We start from the raw sequence: 18,989 nt of genomic DNA, 5'->3' as shown, positions 1-18,989 counted from the left end.
ACGAGACTAATAGTAACGGTGTGTATGCTCTTTTCATCAAGTATACAATTTAATAGACGTAACAAAGCATTTACAGGTACCTACACGCACATCTGCCATCGAGCTCAGCAAATAATATTTTTAACAGCCACAAGTTTACTATTTATATCTCAAAAGGTCTCACTTATTCCATATGTATAAATCCATCCCTTGGAGTTAACTCTAGCGATAAATTGGAATAATTATTCATTTTACATTATATCTCGTTCCTAAATAATCTCGAGTATACAAAGAGGAGAGAAGCTTGAAGTTATTTAATATATACATATGTATATTAACCACCAGATTTATTTCAGAAACTTGAAATGAAACAACTGTTTGTCGTGAAAAATATTGTTTAGATGTTTTTATAGTATAAATATATAAGGAATAAGCAATGATAGTGAATTAATGTTGTAAGAAAATTATTTGCTTAGTAAATTTTAGTTAGTATCTAAATGTAAAATAACGCATGACATGGGTCGTTTAAGCACCAAAGTATGTATGTTTATTTATAAATAACCTAACTTTATATTTTTTATTTAGTTAGAAGTGAAAAAATCAAAATGATAACATTATGGCAAAAGTCCCTAAATATTTTATATTTACGCAAACTCATTTCTAATTACATAAATAATATAAGCGGGTATCTCGTCTATCTTCGCTGATGTTGAATAATTTAATGTATATAAATTCAAAGCTTTTCATTTTTTATTCCAGTGCATATAATTCGTCTCTTTATTTATTTTTTTATTATTTTTTACTTTTAGAAATTATAGGTTTCGCTGCATTGAACATAAAAAAGCCAGCAAGCTGGAACATTAAATTTCGCACAGTTCTTCCTATCATAAATTTTCAAATCCCAAGTTTTAATACAGTTCTAAATTTTTCAATTATTATAGCATGAAAATTATGTTTTTCTTCTTTATGATTTTTTTATATCATATCATACATATGCAATATTTTTAATAATGAGCTGAATATAGCTAATTAAAGAATTTTATACCATATATGCACTATTAATTAATTATCAGGATATTCATCCGTGAGATAATGAAAATATAGGAAAACCTAATCTGTAATGATTGGTCGGAATTATATTTATATAATAATTACAATTACAATCACATAATCACTATAGAAATTGAAAAACACTAGAGTTCATATGGGATTCGAACCCAATTATTTCATGTGCTAATTATCAACTTATCAATTGTGTATCGTGATGGAAAATTTGTCCAAAGACGCAATCTAGTAGAATAAAGTTATGAACAATTATTACAAAACTAGCTGTCGGTACCTCACGACACTGAGGTACCGATGCGAATACCGGACCCTCAACTTTTTGGGTCTTAAATATTATTTTTGCTTCTTTCCGATTTTTTTAAATCTATTTTTAAATTTATTGGTTTAAATTAAACATTATTATTTAGGATTTTCAATGATACTCAAAATGGTTTAATATATAAAAAACTACTTAACATTTTCAATTCAATTGAAAATAGGTTTACAACTTGGCTAAATATTTTTAGAAGAAAACATTTTAAATTATTTAAAGTTAGATTTGAAACTAGATAAAACTAAATATTGTATATAATTTAAAATTAGGTTTAAAACCTAGCAAGATAATAATAAAATCTCAGAATAGCGAAGCTCACGGTACTGAAGGAAAAAGAATCTTTGTACTGAAAATTCGTTACATTGAATGTAAGGAAGATGATATATTTTTACTTTATTTTTTATTACCATATTACTACATCATCAAAATAACCTCTTATAAGATTGACAGATCGTTTTTTGTCCATTTTCAAGGATAAAATGTTTGAGGGTCAGCGAAACATATTGAATGTCGCTTGTGAACACATCCGGCACACGCTAACTCACGAACGAACTGAATTCGGAGAAATATTGTGTCAAGTTGTAACGTCGTTCTTAAATTCGGATCAAAATATTTCGTTATACTAAGATCAGTCTTCGTTACAATGAAAACATTTTGTGTAAAAGTTTATCGGGGACAAATTTAAAATTCGTTATACTGGGAATTTCAATATTTCGGTATTTGTTACAAAGAGATTTCACTATATTACGTTTTAAAATAGGTTTGCAACTTTACTAATTATTAATAAAACAGAAAAATACTAAAAGGTTTTTAATTATTATTATTACTTATGTGTTTAGTAGTTGGTTGTTAATGACAACACTATACACGCTGTCATTGTGACAGCACGAATAGTACTGTCACAATGTAGTAGTAATAGTAGTATTTTGAGACACTGCCCCTTTTTGTTGGAAATGTTTTTTCAATCGAAATTTTAAAAATTCTTTAAAACTATAACTTTAATTTGCCAACGTTCGTCAAAATTTAAGTATACCTTTTTTCTGTATAGAGAAGCTAATACAAATCCATATTATTTATATTATATTAAAATCCCGTATAAACTAAACATATTTTTCTTAAGTTACAAAAATATTTTTTTTATAATTTTTTTATGATTTTTCTAAATATTTTGAAAAGTGTTTTGAATCGATAAAATCAATTGCGTAGTTCGTTCTCATGCGCGCCCAAAACTGGGATTTCCCTTAACGCTCAAATTTGCTTACGTGTGACAGCTCTTCTGTCATCTGGCAAGCACTCGCTACGCTCAGTTCCGTGCAATTAAATAAACAGTGAAATATGTTATAATCACAGTATTTTTCTTCCAAAGTGTTAATTGAAGATGATTCAAAATGGTGTAGCTTGGAATTATAGATAATATAATCAAAACTATAAATTATGAGTGTGCCAGTAAGTGTTTGGTTATATGAATAATATGTCACGGTTATTCTAACAAAATTACTATTGACTTTCTAGGATCAAATATTAAAATACAAACAGAAGTGATTTGGCAATAAAAGGTATACATACCAAAGCTAATTAAACATATGGTAGTAAAAATGAAAAATCTCATATTAGCTTAAACAAAAAGTTACATTTTACCCACTATATAGTATCGTTTACAGTTATTTTTCGGAAGCAATGAAAGATCTAATAATATTTACATATGGCAAACAATTAAAATATGATGTACAACTTATCAGTTTAAGAAGTGATGCCAATCTACGTGTTTAATTCTTTACAGTAACTTCCGGTAATTTTGTTCTTCAGTTGTGGTTTAAATTTAATTAATGGATTATATTAGTAATAATGTTTTCAAATATATATAAACAAAAAGTTGAAGTCACTGTCAGCAAGTATTATCTTTTTATAAATAACATATTAGATATAGAAATTATTGCACAGACGAAAAATTGATAAAAAACCATGACGTATTTTGTCACATCGGAATTAAAAATGACCCACTATTAGATATTTTGGCTATCGATTATTCCAGGTATGCAATCATATATTTATAATCATTGTAAAATGTTGTCTATTAGATAACATTCAAGAAAGTACACATTTATAAGCTGGCTGATATATATAATATAGGGTTTCCACTGCGACAGCGCCGATTTGATCAACATTAACTTTCAATCCTCATACATACTAAGAATATATTACACGTTCGCGTTTAAAACGCACCTGGTTTGTTTTAAATACGTCAAATCTAACGAATATGTGCATTAAATCAGAAGCAATGATAATTTTTATATATTGTAAAAGGAAAAACTCACTTTTCGGCCCCGGAGTCCATCGACGGAAATTCAAAATTTGAAGATTTCATTACGAAGATTGTTGTATGATTGTTATCTAGTTTAATCAATGTATTCTTATAATCCTTACACACAATATGTATATATTTCATTTTCATAGTTATAACATACCTAATTAATTTGCAATCCGATTATTTATATTCAGTCAAATCAAACAACGCACATGACAAATAATGAAAATTATTGAAACTGTTGTCGGCCATCTTGTTTTATATTTGAATGTTTATTTTTCATTGGTCGAAACAACAGAATGCATTACCAGTGGCTCCGAAGTCAATCGAGCTAACTCAATTTTAATTTTTATTATTTTAATTAAATATATTTCCTTTGTTTATGTGTATTATTATATACACCGTTCATACAAAGAGATACGATTTACAGAGTAGAAAAGAATGTTTCAATTTAAAAAAAGTGCGTCCAGAATTGGCTTGGAACAATTATATTGTAGATAGATATTTTTCCCCTCGAATAAATGTGAATCTAGGCTTTCAAAAGATTTTTTCATATTTATATTAGTATATTATTATACTAGTGCTAAAACCTATATCATTATAAGTTCTAAGAATGATATTATTATACTAGTTCTAAAACCATAATTGGTTTTAGAACTTTCATTAGGTTAGGTTTGGGTTTGACAGCAAATAGACGTTTCGTAACTGTTAATTTGTATTGGACTTGATCTAATGAACGTTCTTAAACTATAATTAGTTTTAGAATATCTGTTAGAATTAAACAATTCAAGGGGGGGGGGGGGGCAAATGACGTCCCTGAATGAGATAAAGACAAAATCGACAATTAAGCTGAAGACTAATAGTGCATTCCAAAAATATTCTTTGGATTGGAAGAAACGCTGGCAAAACTACTTTGAAGTATATTAAGAAATACTTTTTTCATTAAATTGGAAATTGTCGTTATTTTTTATTATAATTGTGTATTTAATACATGTATATATTATTTTTTTATTTTAATACTTTAATGGTATTAAACTAAAAAAAGTAAGTTAGGTACTTGTTTTTAATTTAGCAACAAACCTAATTTAACAAAGTCAACCAGCCAAAGGATTCGCTCTCTATGTAGAAAGTTCTACCAGTGATAAAAGTGACTCTTAAATACATTCGCTCCTTGATTCAGCATTTAAATTTTGATAGTTCTACCTCGACATGTTCATCACACAATTATTGCCAACTCGTGTTTAAAGTAAGGTAGAGAACGTCAAAAGGGCAGTGCTGACCATTATTTAAAATAAATGTAAGCCAGATGCAATTGTTGTAACACTCTTATGAGTGTCATCGTCATAATGAACCTGACCAGGACACGAGCTCACGTTAGCTGCAGAACAGGGCAGATGGTTGCCGAAGAATTCGTTTTTATTATGCAAATGCGCGTGTATTGTGGTGCGTTTCGTAAGTACCTAAGCCGCTCGGTTGTCGGCCAGATGATGCACGCAGCTGAGCACCTGCCCTCTGGTGGTAGCAATAAGCGAAGAAAGAATAAAAAAACATAAATAAATACGTCTGGCCGAAACAATGCACTGTACAGCTGCTCCTCGGCGAGGACCCGCAGAGGTCCTCGAGCAGGTCCTTTGTTGGACGTCATTCAGTCTCCGATAATGCACTCCGCCAACTTTTCAATGAACCCAATCGGCAAATTATACAGATATTATTAACTTTTTAAATGTATTTTTTGGATGTGAGATAATAACAATGCGACAATGTCATAGTGTGCGATTTTGGGAGTCACGATTTTCCAAATTGAAGAATTGTAACTTTGTATGATATTTATATATGCATATATACAATATGTACATACATACATCCATACATGAAAACGGTACTGAACTCTCAAACCATGAACATATGACGTGACATCAGAGCTAAAGATATCATAAAAATAAAACATGGCCATATAATAAATCAAACATGGCACATCGGCTACAATAACGACACAATTCAAAAATAGTTTTAAACTAATACCATTTTGAGATTAGTGAAGTTCGAATCCATAACTATTCCAACGTATAGTTTGAAAAGTGTCGTTATGGTAATGAGTCAGTTTTAACCCAAATCAGTTTTAAGTAGTGCAATTACATATCAACTCCTAATTAGAGTAGAGTGGAAACATGAGTATGTACTTATTTTTCGATAAAATATACCAGTGTTGGCGAACCTTTTGGGCGCAGTGTGTCAAAATTCTGAAAACCTAGCTTAACTCGGGAATCGTGTTACATATAGAAATATCTATAATTTTGTGATATTTGTATCCCTAGTAAGAAAATATATATTTTTGCTATATTTATTTATTAAAAAAACAAATAAAAATGATTCTTTGCGTTGTCGACTCTTTGATGCTGAATTGCATTTGCTAAATCAAGCAAACACTGCTAACTTTACATTAGTGACTTTTTTAGGTATTTGTTAGTTATCACGGCGCTACGCTCAAATTCGACAGTTGCGAAACGTCCATTTGCTGTTCAAACCCAAACCAACCTAAATAAATATAATAGTGTAATGGTTAATTTATTTAGGTTAGAGTATAGAGTTATAGAGTAACACATGGAGGTTTTTGAGCGTGGCGCCGTACTAACTAACAAGTACAATTTTTTGTTGCTGAATTGCATTTTTTTTTAAATATTTTCAAGCAATGTTGCTCAAAAATTCTAAAATTTCATGGAGAGCGTACAACTGCGTGCTATTACTATAATTTCCATATTAATAGGTTAGGATTTTTTTACTTTTAATTATTTTCATTATAAACTTTTTGTGAAATGCAACATTTATTAAATGTATTTTTTTTAATTTGCTTCTAAAATTTTCAATTGTTTGAAATTAAACAATACATCTACTTTGTAAACATACTATTATATGATATTATAGAATACCTATTCATTTAAATACATAAATGTTAATACTTTGTCGGGGGACGTTATGTCGCGTTAACATTATGTCAGTTAACATTTTGTCGTGACACTGATTTTGCCACATGTATGTAGTTGTCCGCAAAACATTTTTAATTCTTGATTAGCAACTAAATGATCATTCAGATTGAGCCACAGTTACTGATATTATACAAATAATCTTAAAATAAAAACATTATCGGGAAATATTGCTTCAAGATTGACTTGTTTTATTTTATTTAGCAACTGTATGGATAATCAAATCTAATTGTCAAATTACCGATAATATAATTTATAAAAAAATAAAATTTATATAATTTAGCTGGTTTGGTTGTTGATTATTCGTTATATCTTGACTTCTTCCTTTTTCGTCGATCTAAAAATTCAGATCAAATACATAAATTTACATCTACTACTTTACTTTTGTGAATATTTCCTGCCAAGTCTAATATTTTTTAAAGCAATAAAATCAACAATAATTTGCAAGCAAATTTTAATACAAACGGAGCCGTATCAAAAAAATACGATCTGTTCCTTTGAATAATTATGCTAATTGTAAAGGTACTTCCTAGAAAGTGGATACTTTTGGAGGCAATGTTCCGCTTCTTTTATTTGTTGAATGTATGTAGGTGTATAAAAAGGACAAAAAAACTTGAACCTAAAATACATCAGTACATATTGTACATCGCAAACAACTAGTTTACATCGAATTCATTATTTGATGTCGATTTTTATTTTTTTTTGTAAATATATTCTTGCTATAAATTTTTCCAAAGTCGGGCCCTTCAAGGAGAACGGGCTCCAGGAATTTGTCCCCTCTCCCCTCACCTCGCGGCAGGCTTGCACATAACCAACGCTCAACGCGTTAAAATTGTTCAATTGTTCTACAGAAATAACAATTCTGTACGAACTGTGTATCGAAATTTACGAGAAAAATCGAAGATATTGATGTGGAAGACACGTGTTTTCAACAAGATCAACAATCTTGCCACGTGTCGGGTGCAAAGTTGGATGTTTTGCGTGAAAAGTTCCCAGGTCACATTATTTTATTTCACGTTTTGGTGACGTCACTGGCTGTCATGATAATGAGATTTAACGCCTTTGAATTTTTTGTGGGGTTACGTTAAGATTCATGTCTATGCCGACAAGCCCGAAACTTTTGAGCACCTAAAAACCAACATCCGGCAAGTTATAGCTAAGATAATGTACGAAAAAGTCATCGAAAATTACGTTGAAAAGATCGGCTGCTGCAAAGGGTCCAGAAACGTCCTTTTAATTGATTATATTTTTCATAATTATTGAAATACATCAAATGTTCGATTAATATAAAAAAATCCGAAGATATCCTTAAATTTGTGGTTTTTTTTTTTAAAAAACTTGGTCCCTCCCTACTATGTAGTTATTTTGATTTACTATATTTTTTTAAATGCTTGTTGTTAACACGGACCTGTGAAAAACTAGTTTTTAATAAAAAATTTAGTTTTGTTAACTAAATTTTATACCATTTTTAGTGCTAATTCTAAAATGATATCCATTTTTTCTATCATTTCTATTTCACAAAAAGATAATAAAGATTAAAAAATGACACAAAATGGAATTTTAAGGTATTTGTGTTTTAATCTTGCCACTTAATAAATATCTGAGATACAAACAATTTCTTATAGCAACGCTTACTAATTATTATTGTAGCAATATACGTATTTAAAATGATTAAAATTACGAAACACAAAATAACCCAATAAAAACGATATTCAGAGATCTATACAACAACAAAAAACAGCAGGAGAATTCAACTGGAAACTGTTTTTTCCAGAACTATACAAAATATTGCTACTGTTACATTTCACGTATATATAAAAAAAGGTTTGTTCATAATATGAAAAAAGAGAATTTCATTACCACCTAGATCATCCCCAATCGGTCCTTTAAAATGAAGAAAGACATTGGGCGGGGAGTTTTTCCAGTTCGGATCAGTCAATTCAGCCTTTAAAGTCTTAACTTTACTTCAGTCAGTTTCTTGATTTCAGAACTTCACGGTGCTTTAGTTACTACAGATGGATTCCAATTGAGTTCCGCCCTTGGCTAATCGGGTCTCCAAAAGCAGCTGCGCCGCCAGAAACTGCAGCCATGCAACTGTATCAACAACTTCAGGACCTTTCCTCTCAAGCCAGGAACGAAAAAGCTTCAAGTAAAATCACTGCAAAATGATAATTTGCAAATTTAAAATGTTTTGCTTCAAGATAGTCCGAATGATGGATACCATACTCAATTGCGATCATCCCGGTTGTTGAATGTGGATTTTTTCAACAATGACTGCAAAATCTTAGCCCAAATCAAAATCATATTCTAGGCCAATATCTCCGGAACGGAATTTAGTAACCTTATTTGGCAGTTAAAAACATTTACGCATCTTTATCAAAACACTACATATACATTTACACATAGTACTTCTGATGCATTATTGCCTCGTTGAAATTCATACAAAATAGTGTCTGAAATCTTAATCGTCCAAAATATTACAAGAAACTGATTGATGATATTGATATTTAGACAATTATTATACGACATGTAGACAAAATAATTGGACCCACATGACGTCTATCTACACCGTTTAACGTTTATACTTGCATATAATAAAATACGACAAAACTTCTCGATAATCCAATATATTATAAAAATACAGGCCAATTTGCAAATGTCTAAATATCTCAAAATTACCTTTGTCAGTTAATAATATGCTTTCGTCTCTTTACAATGATATGTCAATCAAAACATAATGAAAAATATAAACATGTAATGTAGTGGGATTAAGTCAAAGGCAAGTGAATATGACTTGTATTTGTATATAGAAGCAAAATAAACATTTTATACACCGAGATCCTTGGCATTTTCGATCAAATTGTAAACACCATGAAGATGTCATGTGAAAAATAAAAATAAATGATAAAATATACTAACTGTTGTTGATTATAGGTTGAATATTTATTCAAAATCTGAACCTATTCCATTCCATGATTTATTATTAGGCTACATACATATAATAATAGATCATAGAAAGGAACATTTATTTATGCATGTATAAAAACAGGACGGTATTAAAATATACTTTAATATATTTAAGTTGGAACTTTATTGTCACAATAATTAAGTATTATATTAAAGCATTTTAAGATCCTTTCATACAAAAATAGACCTTCCAATGCCATAACTTACTTTTATAATAACCGTCTAAAAATCACTATAAGCTTTAAAATATCGATAACTTACAATGTAATTTTTTTATTAACATATCCAATCACTGGAATGTATATTACTGTCGGGTATTTAAATGCATGGTTAAATATAGCAATAGTTTATTCATTAATAATATATATAAACCAAAAAAATATATATAATTAAACAATAATTTAAATAAATAATTCAATGACTAAAAATACACAATAAAAATATATGCACGTCGGTAAAGTTCCAACATCTTTACAACTGAGCTGCCAAGCGACAGGGTGGTCTAACAACTTTTTAGGTTAGAGCACTCTGCCGTTGGACGATGCAATTTCATCTTAAACTATAAAGATGGCATTCCCCAAAAATAATGTGATATTATAAAATCATAACAATATAGGATGCATATGGTGAGTGATTCACAACATAATATATAATCACCGCAGAACAACACTTAATTTATGACCCTAATCACTGTGTACATAATCGATAGATTACAATAATTAAAAAGTGTTATTTTTAAATTAGTGGCACTTTATTACTTTCACATACGTGTCATTGAACATTTTTGCAATTCATATCAAAGATTATCATCGTCAGAAGACCCAGTCCAGATAACCCATTAATTACTCTATGACGTTCGCTTTATTAATTAAAATAATAATATTCAACAATAACAATGGCAGAAGGTAGGCTTCAAGTCAAAAACAATCGCTACGATATATCGTTACAATAAAATACTTTATATACATTATACATTACATCTTTGCATATTCAAATTAGAAAACAACCAATTAAAACTGCTCTAATTAAAAAATCACATGTAACAAAGCTGGAAATAGTTCAACTATAAAAATCTGCAATATGTAAAAATATTATCATTTAATTGAGCATTAATATTAGACGGCTCAATGAATATGTGCAAATGTGATAAATTTGCATATCAGATACATACGTACTTTTAAAGTGCGCTACTAAAATTTATCAACTATTTTAGATAATAGGTTATGGAATTGTAAAGAAAATAAATTAATTAAAGGAGATTTACTGCACATAAAAAAAAATACTATTTATTCACATTCCTTTAATGAAATTAAGCATGAATGATTATAAGGTATTTTCCATATTATTTAACATTTTACATACAGCGTTATATTGACAATTTCGTTAGCGCACTAATAAAATAAATATTCTTCTTTTACACTCAATTACTACGATATTTTATGAATAAATATTCATAAAAAATGCGTGAGCATAAAAAGGTAAAGGTTGAATTATAAAAATGGAAAAATAAAATAAAACATGTTCACAATCATTCCTAATTTAAATAAAAAAATATGTGTCAGGAAAATATTACGTATATAATTGATATATACATTGCAGTGAAAATATTTATAAAAAAAGCGATTGATAGTTGTACATATACGTAATTAATTAGTAGAAGCTAATCATTAATCATCATGTATATAATATATATTATTGAGCGATGTTTTCTATGAAACAAAGTTCTAGTAGAATTTTTCAAAGCCTCACTAGTGAGCCGTAGATTAATAAAAATTTACATTAAACTTTTTTTGTCGTTTTATCTTTTCATCATAATACAACTGTTGTGACTGTGAATCAGTCCAAGTCCATGTCGAAGTTTGTGGGCGGCCTCGTCGAGTTGACGTCGGAAGTGGTCGAGCTTACTGTATGGGAAGATACCGGCGGCGTGGAGCCCGTCCAAAAAGCTATATACTCCGCCATATTGTCCAGCACGCCATGCGGCGAAGACATTAAAACAAAGTGTCCCGGCGAGATGGAAGCGGTTATGTGGCGACGATTGTTAGGCGCTGTGTTGGTCACCGGCGGAGTGGTCGGCGCCGTCGGCGTAGCACTTGTAACCGCCGTAGGATTAGCACTATCATTTGTTGAACTATTATTTTCTGGTGTCTCGTTCGCGGGAGCTGCGTCGCCGGTTTCGCCGTTGGCCGGCCGAGCCGGAGCGGAGCCGGACTGTATTACAGAAACGGTGCCAGTCGCTACGGTTCCGTCGGTCGGCAATATTCCGCAGGCGCGCAGCAGAAAAGATGTTAAACCAGGATCTGAAGGACAATCATCATCATAATCCATTCGATCGTTTTGTAATCATCATAATATATTAGAAAATCATTACATTGCGTGGTTTGTGGGTGTGGATTATTAGCGGCAGTGTCCCTTGAGCCGGGAGTTCTTTGATCCGATTCTGCAATCTCCGTAGGTGTGAGACTTTGCCGACAAATGGGACACGTCGCGTGCAATGACAACCAAGGCGATATGCAACTTTGATGATATATATGTCCGCATTTTAATTGCCGAACTTTTTCATCTGGAAATAAAAACAAATTAATAAAAGCAAACACAACATATTAATAGCACATATCACCCAGAAAGTCAATAAGCTTTTTTTAAATCTATTCGTTCTATAGAAAGTCGTTCAATTAAAATAATGTTAAAAAGACAATATTTGGATTGCATTACTATAAAAGCATATGTATCATAAATAGAGAGAAACCAGTAAAATAAAATATATTAATCAGATCCTGAAAACTAACAAAACTATTAACATACCACACATTATATTATATTATCTATGATGAAGAAGGAGTTCCAACATAAATGTCCAGAAGAAAGTGACGATTGAACAAAGTTGCGTTACTAAATAAAAGCATGAGAAAAATCGTAATTTCAAAACACCCAAGAATCGTAAGACTGCCTTTGACATATACATAAAAAGCAATCGGAATTGTCTCACGCACTAAATAGTATTGTTATTCGTATATTTTATTATCATTGTAAAGTGACCATAATGGTTTCATTAAAAAGGGTAACCCAGGATATATCTTGCTTCATTGTAAGGGTTGTACATTAATAGGCGGTGTTAAGCCCTTTCCCTGATTCGTTCAAGTTAGTTCAAGGAAACGAAAGACACACACTTGACTAGGACTCAAGACACTCAAAGAGAGCCAGTGGCTTAGATCAGCGCCATAAGCCAACCCATAGACATTTTGAGAAACACTAATGAGAACTTTGTCAAGGACTACACAATTCTGACCATCTGTTAAAACCCTTTGGATTAATCCCTGGACTTTGACAGTTAAGAAAAATAACTGATTAACAGTAAAGTAGCCCGACTTCTAAAGATGAGTCATGGACAGCACGCATACCGCATTATCCATGATGTTCTGCAGTTTTTAAATTATCTAAAATGTTAGCACCACAGTAGCCTATTTTAAAATTGAAACAACGTATAATAATGATTTCTAGGCACTTTTGCAACGTTATAAAGCAGAATGTGATAGCTTTCTAGAAATAATTGTTGTCAAATATGAACTGAGTTCACTACTGACTGTCGAGAACCAAGAGGGCACGCACATAAGAAATGGCACTATACTTCAAGAAAGATTGTGCCGATTCTCTTTTAAAATGAACAAGCAGTAATTTTAAAGCACTTGATACTAAGTGGAAGCACTAAGAATTATTTTGAGGTAACAGTAGAAAAAAAGGTTCATGTCCGATGAAGAGATATATAAGTTGTTGCGCATTGTACTGAAAGAATTTGTTCTAGAGCTATTCATGCACTTTCTTAGTGTTGAAAAATGTATAATGAACCGTAGACAGTAGGTTCAAATTTAAAATATTTTAATTTGAACCTTTTAATTCAGAAACGAGATTTTCATTTGATTCACATTCGTCATTATGAGTTGCATTTAGCTTAGAGCACCTGATAGCACACACAAACAAACTAGCTCGACTTTAGAATCAAAATGAGATTAGGACAATCTAGAAAACATAATATTAAATATATTGATTATAATTATAAATATAATATTAATAACAATTACTAATTATGATTTCCCAGCAACAATGTAAATTGAAAAATGTCAAAGTTCTCGCCCTTTCAATTGATAAACAATGACTTGTACCATTGATCTATTGTACTGGCTAAATACTTGCATTATCGACAATTGTCACTAAAAGATATGAAGTACAATTCTGTGTTGATATGATATTCTATTATTAATAACTACATTTCGCGATAATATACTTTCCATTCTATTTTAAATGTGATTTCCAAAAACTTGTTTTCTTGTCTAGGGAGATAAAATAATCATTCGTTAAAAAAAATGCAATTACACACAGGATATTTGATTCAAACTAAAAAAAATAACTTTCTGAACAATATACAAAAGCATCATAGCAAACCTAAATTATATAATTCCCAGCACACCGTGCACTGAAGCTTGGCTAGCACTTGTTCTTCATTGATGATAATTTCGGGTAAATTTTCTATGCACTCTTGAGCCAGCGGCGGTGGGCCATCGTTGTCGGTGGTCCACAATAATTGAGACATTATAGCGTCTATGCCTTCATTGGACATGATGTATTCGTTCGGCTCTTGTCCTAGGAGAAACAGAGGGCCCCCGGTGCCTCCCGGTCCACCAGCCCTGCCGCCGGTAACTTGCCACATTATTTGGTGCAGCACTGACTCCATTCCGACACCGCCGAAGCCCCTGACAAAGCAAAGTGCTCATTAAGTTTATTTAGTTTATTATGACGATAATTCAAATATTATTTACCTAATCCTTTCGCTGCCTGCTGAAGGAAATATCAAATTACTTAAATCGGATGGTGTTGAAGAATTATTCTGCAATTTTGAAACAATGAAATGATTAAATTTAAATATTTAACTGGGAGATAGGACACTCATTTAAAATATTTATATTTTTAATAACAACACATATTATTTATATTATTTGACAGGTTTATTATTCAATTTTAATATGTACTCAATAACTAAAACTAGTCTGGAGATTAGAAAATGTAATTAAGTAAAATATATTTTTATTTAAAATCCAAAATAGAATAATACATAAGGTACCATCTTTGTTTCTCACGGTAGAATTTTTTTTATAATAAAAAATACGCTATAGACAAAAACAGCATGAGTTGAATGAAATCATAATATAAAATTAATTTTCTTACTCCCCAACTTGTTCAGTATGAGTTACTCTGTTGTAATTTATTGGGCTCACGCTTGTCATGTTACAATGGTCAATTTTTATAATGCAGCTTTAACTGCAAGTTGTTTTTGGCAGCATTAACTGATGTTTTTGTTATGATAATGTAACTAATTTCCGGTACAGGGAATCAACATTTGAACACGTATCACATATGTAAACCACAAAATTGTTTACCATAGTCATGGCAATAACAGTAAAAAGATTTCTGAATATTTAAACCAAACACTCAATTGTAATAATACTTCGTAAAATATATACGCGTTGATTGTTCACATACAAACTGCTATTTCTACTATATATACAAACACGTTCTAATCATATCATTTGAACTTAGATAACCATGAAGGATAAGAGATAAAATGTGTTTTCAGTAAAATAAAAATTTGAGTAAACAGAAAAGAAGTACAATGAAACTGACCAAAATTATATGTTCATCTATTGAGACGACTGGAGTTAATGATAGTATCACATATAAATAACTAAGGATAAATACATATCAGTTGACTAATAAATTGAATGAAAATAATGATGTGGTTAATAAGGAAAACAACTTGTACAATGAAATTTAAAATAACAAGTACTATCAAGTGCATTTACTACATTCTATTTATTTTTAACAGTCAGTGCGCAAAAACATAAAAATGATCACATACTTTTAAATTTTTGATCTGAGTGATCGGTCGCCAGAGGGGCGGTATCAGTACGTTGGAATACTCAAGGTAAGGGTGGAATTGATTTCTGGTACTCAAGGTATAGTCGTTGAAATTATTATTTTATCGCTACTTTCACTATTGTTATAGTTATATATGTTTTACTAAATATAATCCTACCCTTGATCTACACGTATTTTATAATTTTATTGATTTCTTAAATTAATATTATAATTATATTTGTTATAATTCAGCCCTGTTTTCAATGATCACGAGAATTCTGTGCACTGACTCTTGAGAAAAATAGTGTAGTTATAAATTCGTTTATGTAGGATTAATATTTTTATGATGCACACGCATAATGAATGAAAAAACTGACTAATTGAGGAGTATTTGGATCTCTATAGTTCCACGGCGGACACCAATTGGACCATTGACTATAGTGACGATCGTCCTGTAAGAATTTATTACAAAAAAATTTAACGTTATAATCAATATCTGTTAGGTTATCAAGTTTACTTATTTTTAAATAAAATATATATTATTGACCATGAAATATTTATCATTTTTATTACTTCTTAATAAATATGCATATTTAGCTGGAGGAAAACTATTTTAATTAGTTTATGATTTTGATAAAATTAAAATAATCGAGATAATAAACAAAATCTATAGAGTAACGACGACTGGTCAAAAGACCAAACACTAACTTCTGGATTATTGTTTTTATTCCTGATTTTAAATTTTTAATTTTGGACATGTCAGCATTTAAAGTAATACACAACTTTGTTAGATTGATCTGATTTTAAAATACTTGTTTTATATATATAATAGTTGCCTTTTTCTCTACATTATCTGTATATATATACATACATATAAGTAAAGAAACTATAAAAATGGATACATCTGATATTGAAATATGTACATTATGTAGTAGTTAAATGATGCAACTCACTGGTGGCAGTTCATCTAAATCGTCTATTCCAATATCACTAATTTGTCCGGCGATTATAGGCCTGTTGTTTGACTGCGTGTTTGTGTTTTCGCTAGCCTCGTTCATGGGCACCGAATCCTCCATTTGTTCGACAAATCCTCGAGCGCAGTAAGGGCATTGGTACTCCTGTAAATATTTTATAATTATTAACATCAATTTATTTTATAAGAAATGGGTTATGTATAAACTTTAATTTCACATTTAGCACTTTATTGTTGTGTAAAAATTATAAGGTTTAGGTATCGTCGTCATGTATTGTATTTTGGATTTGTATTGGGCAACCTTTCCTTGAAATTTCGCTCATAAATGCTTTATAGGATTTAGGTCTGGTGACTGTGCAGGCAATTTTTAAAGCGTCAAACTCTTTGACGTAAACCAACCCCTGATTTTCGCGAAGTATGGCACGGTTTTACTGGAATCGGATGTTAGTGTGGTCTGTGCTTTGAAATATTTTTCTATAGGAATCAATTATAGTGGATTCAACATTGAACTATAAATGTCACTATTCAAACTACCCTACCCTTGTCATGCAACTGTCATGCAGCTCCAGACTATACCTATATTACACTATCAGCTAGATATTCTTCTCTGACTCTTCAACGCACGTATACCAGGGGTCCCAAAAACCAAAAAAGAATATTGAAAAAAAGTATGATTATTTAAAAAAAATCTTAGAATAAATAAAGTTTTTAATATTTTTTATATTAACCAATATTAGTTTAAAATTAGCTCAAAGTTGGACTCATCAGACCAAATGACTTTCACTCAATCTTCAGATGTCCAATCTCGGTGTGTTCGGGCCCACTCTAACCTTCGAGTTTTATTTATTTCTGAGAGCCACAGTTTGTGTCGAGGTTTAAAACCTCTGAATCCCACATTGTTGAGCCTTATTATTGTTACGACGATTTTTTATAATCGACCTTTGATAATAATTTTTTGAGCAAAAATAGCATCTGTATATGTATCTAACCCGAGATTTCGGTACAAGAAAAAACTTGTAAGTTCCAATCGTTTGTTTCTAGTTAAAACTGTATCTATAATAGATGATTACTAAACAAGCGATCATGAGTATATTTGTGAAGATATTAGGCGATAATCAAACGATCCCTGTTTATTACTGAATTTAGTCAAGAGTTTCTTATGCTGTAGTATAATTTCACTAAATCAAAAGCAAAAAGCTACGCTCATAAATAAGGAAAAAATGCAAAGAATATTGCTCTAAAAGTTAACGGTGTGTTCATTTTTACCTAAATTTAGGTCTGATCGGCAATATCGCCTTGAAAGATCTTCTAGATTAGTGTTTTATTTTGTAGGGTTTACAGATGTTTTCTCAAATTCTTCATCTAATACAATACCTAAGGATGATTACTAGATTACATATATTTGATAATAAGGTATCTCTGAATTAACATTACATGAATCTTTGAGGGTATTGCGAGTCGATCGATATGAGAAGCATTAGTCATGCGTCACGACAAAAAAATATGTACAGATAATAGTAGAATAGAAAACATCCCTGCTAATTACACGCAATTTCGATCGAAATGTCGCAACGGTACGACGTAAAAGTTTCAGCGACGGTACGGGTTGATAAAAGATGAAGAACAAAATAGGAGTGTTCTTCTGGGGGCTTCTGGGAGTTCCCGAGGCTGACCGAAGGACAAACGTCAAGTCTGACGTGGGAGCTGACGCTTACCGGATGAGCTTCCACGAACTCGATACAGCAATTGTGACAGAAGAAACGGTGAGCGGTAGCCCCCGTGGAGCCTCCGGGCCCTGCTGCCCCCGCCGCTCCTGCCTCGGCCATCGGAGCTGCGGAACGAACGTCTGCTGCTGTGGAAACTTTGGTCGGAATGCCTTATTTTTAGACCATACGCATGATTTTTTTGTTGAAACTAAAATAAACAACTTTACTAAATAAATAAAATCAACATTAAGACTGTTTAGAAAACAACGAATAATATTATAAAAAAATGTGTTTAAATATTTGTAGTTAAAAATGTTAATTCTATCAGAAAACGGGGTAATATCGAACACTATTGCAGCTGTTCTAAACAATGCCAGCTCAGGCTGCCTTTTATAGGCCTCATAGACTTTTTACTAGGACGGGCTTAATTTTAAATTTTAATACGCGAGAGCGAAATATAATTTTGATATTGTATTGTAGTTCAATTACAATTTATTTTTTAGTCCTAAAATAAGTGGACCGAGTGAAAGACAACGAACCTATAATTTTAACACTGACTGGGAGGAATCATATTGTTTTGTTAATTTGAAAGATAAATGCGTTTGATTGATGTGTGGCAGTAGTGTTTCAGTGCCGAAAAAACATAATGTTGAACGTCACTTTCAGACAAATCATGCCACTTTTGATACGAATTATCCACTCAAATCTGAAGTAAGAAAGAAAAAAATAAATCAACTAAAATCAAGTCTAATCGCCCAACAGACTGTTTTCACTAGACATGTTAAAACTT

The 18,989-nt window shown here is 31.1% G+C and overlaps 1 protein-coding gene and 1 long non-coding RNA gene across 3 annotated transcripts; both read right to left on the bottom strand.

Annotated features, from left to right (window-relative positions):
* Positions 1-1,411: 1,411 nt before the first annotated feature.
* Positions 1,412-4,359, bottom strand: LOC148236875 (uncharacterized). Its single transcript, XR_015808995.1, has 2 exons — positions 3,823-4,359; positions 1,412-3,748 (listed from the first exon to the last, which is right to left on the bottom strand). It is a non-coding gene; the product is annotated as an uncharacterized LOC148236875 (long non-coding RNA).
* A 6,536-nt stretch (positions 4,360-10,895) lies between these two features.
* Iru (E3 ubiquitin-protein ligase Iruka) lies at positions 10,896-18,367 on the bottom strand. 2 transcript variants are annotated; one of them, XM_088181934.1, is made up of 7 exons: positions 18,209-18,367; positions 16,474-16,638; positions 15,898-15,972; positions 14,425-14,492; positions 14,051-14,358; positions 11,982-12,173; positions 10,896-11,910 (listed from the first exon to the last, which is right to left on the bottom strand). In XM_088181934.1, the coding sequence occupies exons 1-7, from the start codon at positions 18,317-18,319 to the stop codon at positions 11,447-11,449; spliced, it is 1,383 nt and encodes a 460-aa protein (XP_088038060.1). In that variant the 5' UTR covers positions 18,320-18,367; the 3' UTR covers positions 10,896-11,446. The 2 variants fall into 2 exon arrangements, with proteins under 2 accessions (XP_088038060.1, XP_088038062.1); XM_088181936.1 differs by lacking the exon at positions 15,898-15,972.
* Between the last annotated feature and the right edge of the window lie 622 nt (positions 18,368-18,989).

Source organism: Plectrocnemia conspersa, unplaced genomic scaffold (assembly GCF_051122295.1).
Source record: "Plectrocnemia conspersa isolate PC_06_02 unplaced genomic scaffold, ASM5112229v1 ptg000003l, whole genome shotgun sequence".
NCBI lineage: Eukaryota > Metazoa > Arthropoda > Insecta > Trichoptera > Polycentropodidae > Plectrocnemia > Plectrocnemia conspersa.
The sequence above is the reverse complement of the archived record's forward strand: the minus strand, read 5'-3'. Positions and strand labels throughout refer to the sequence as shown.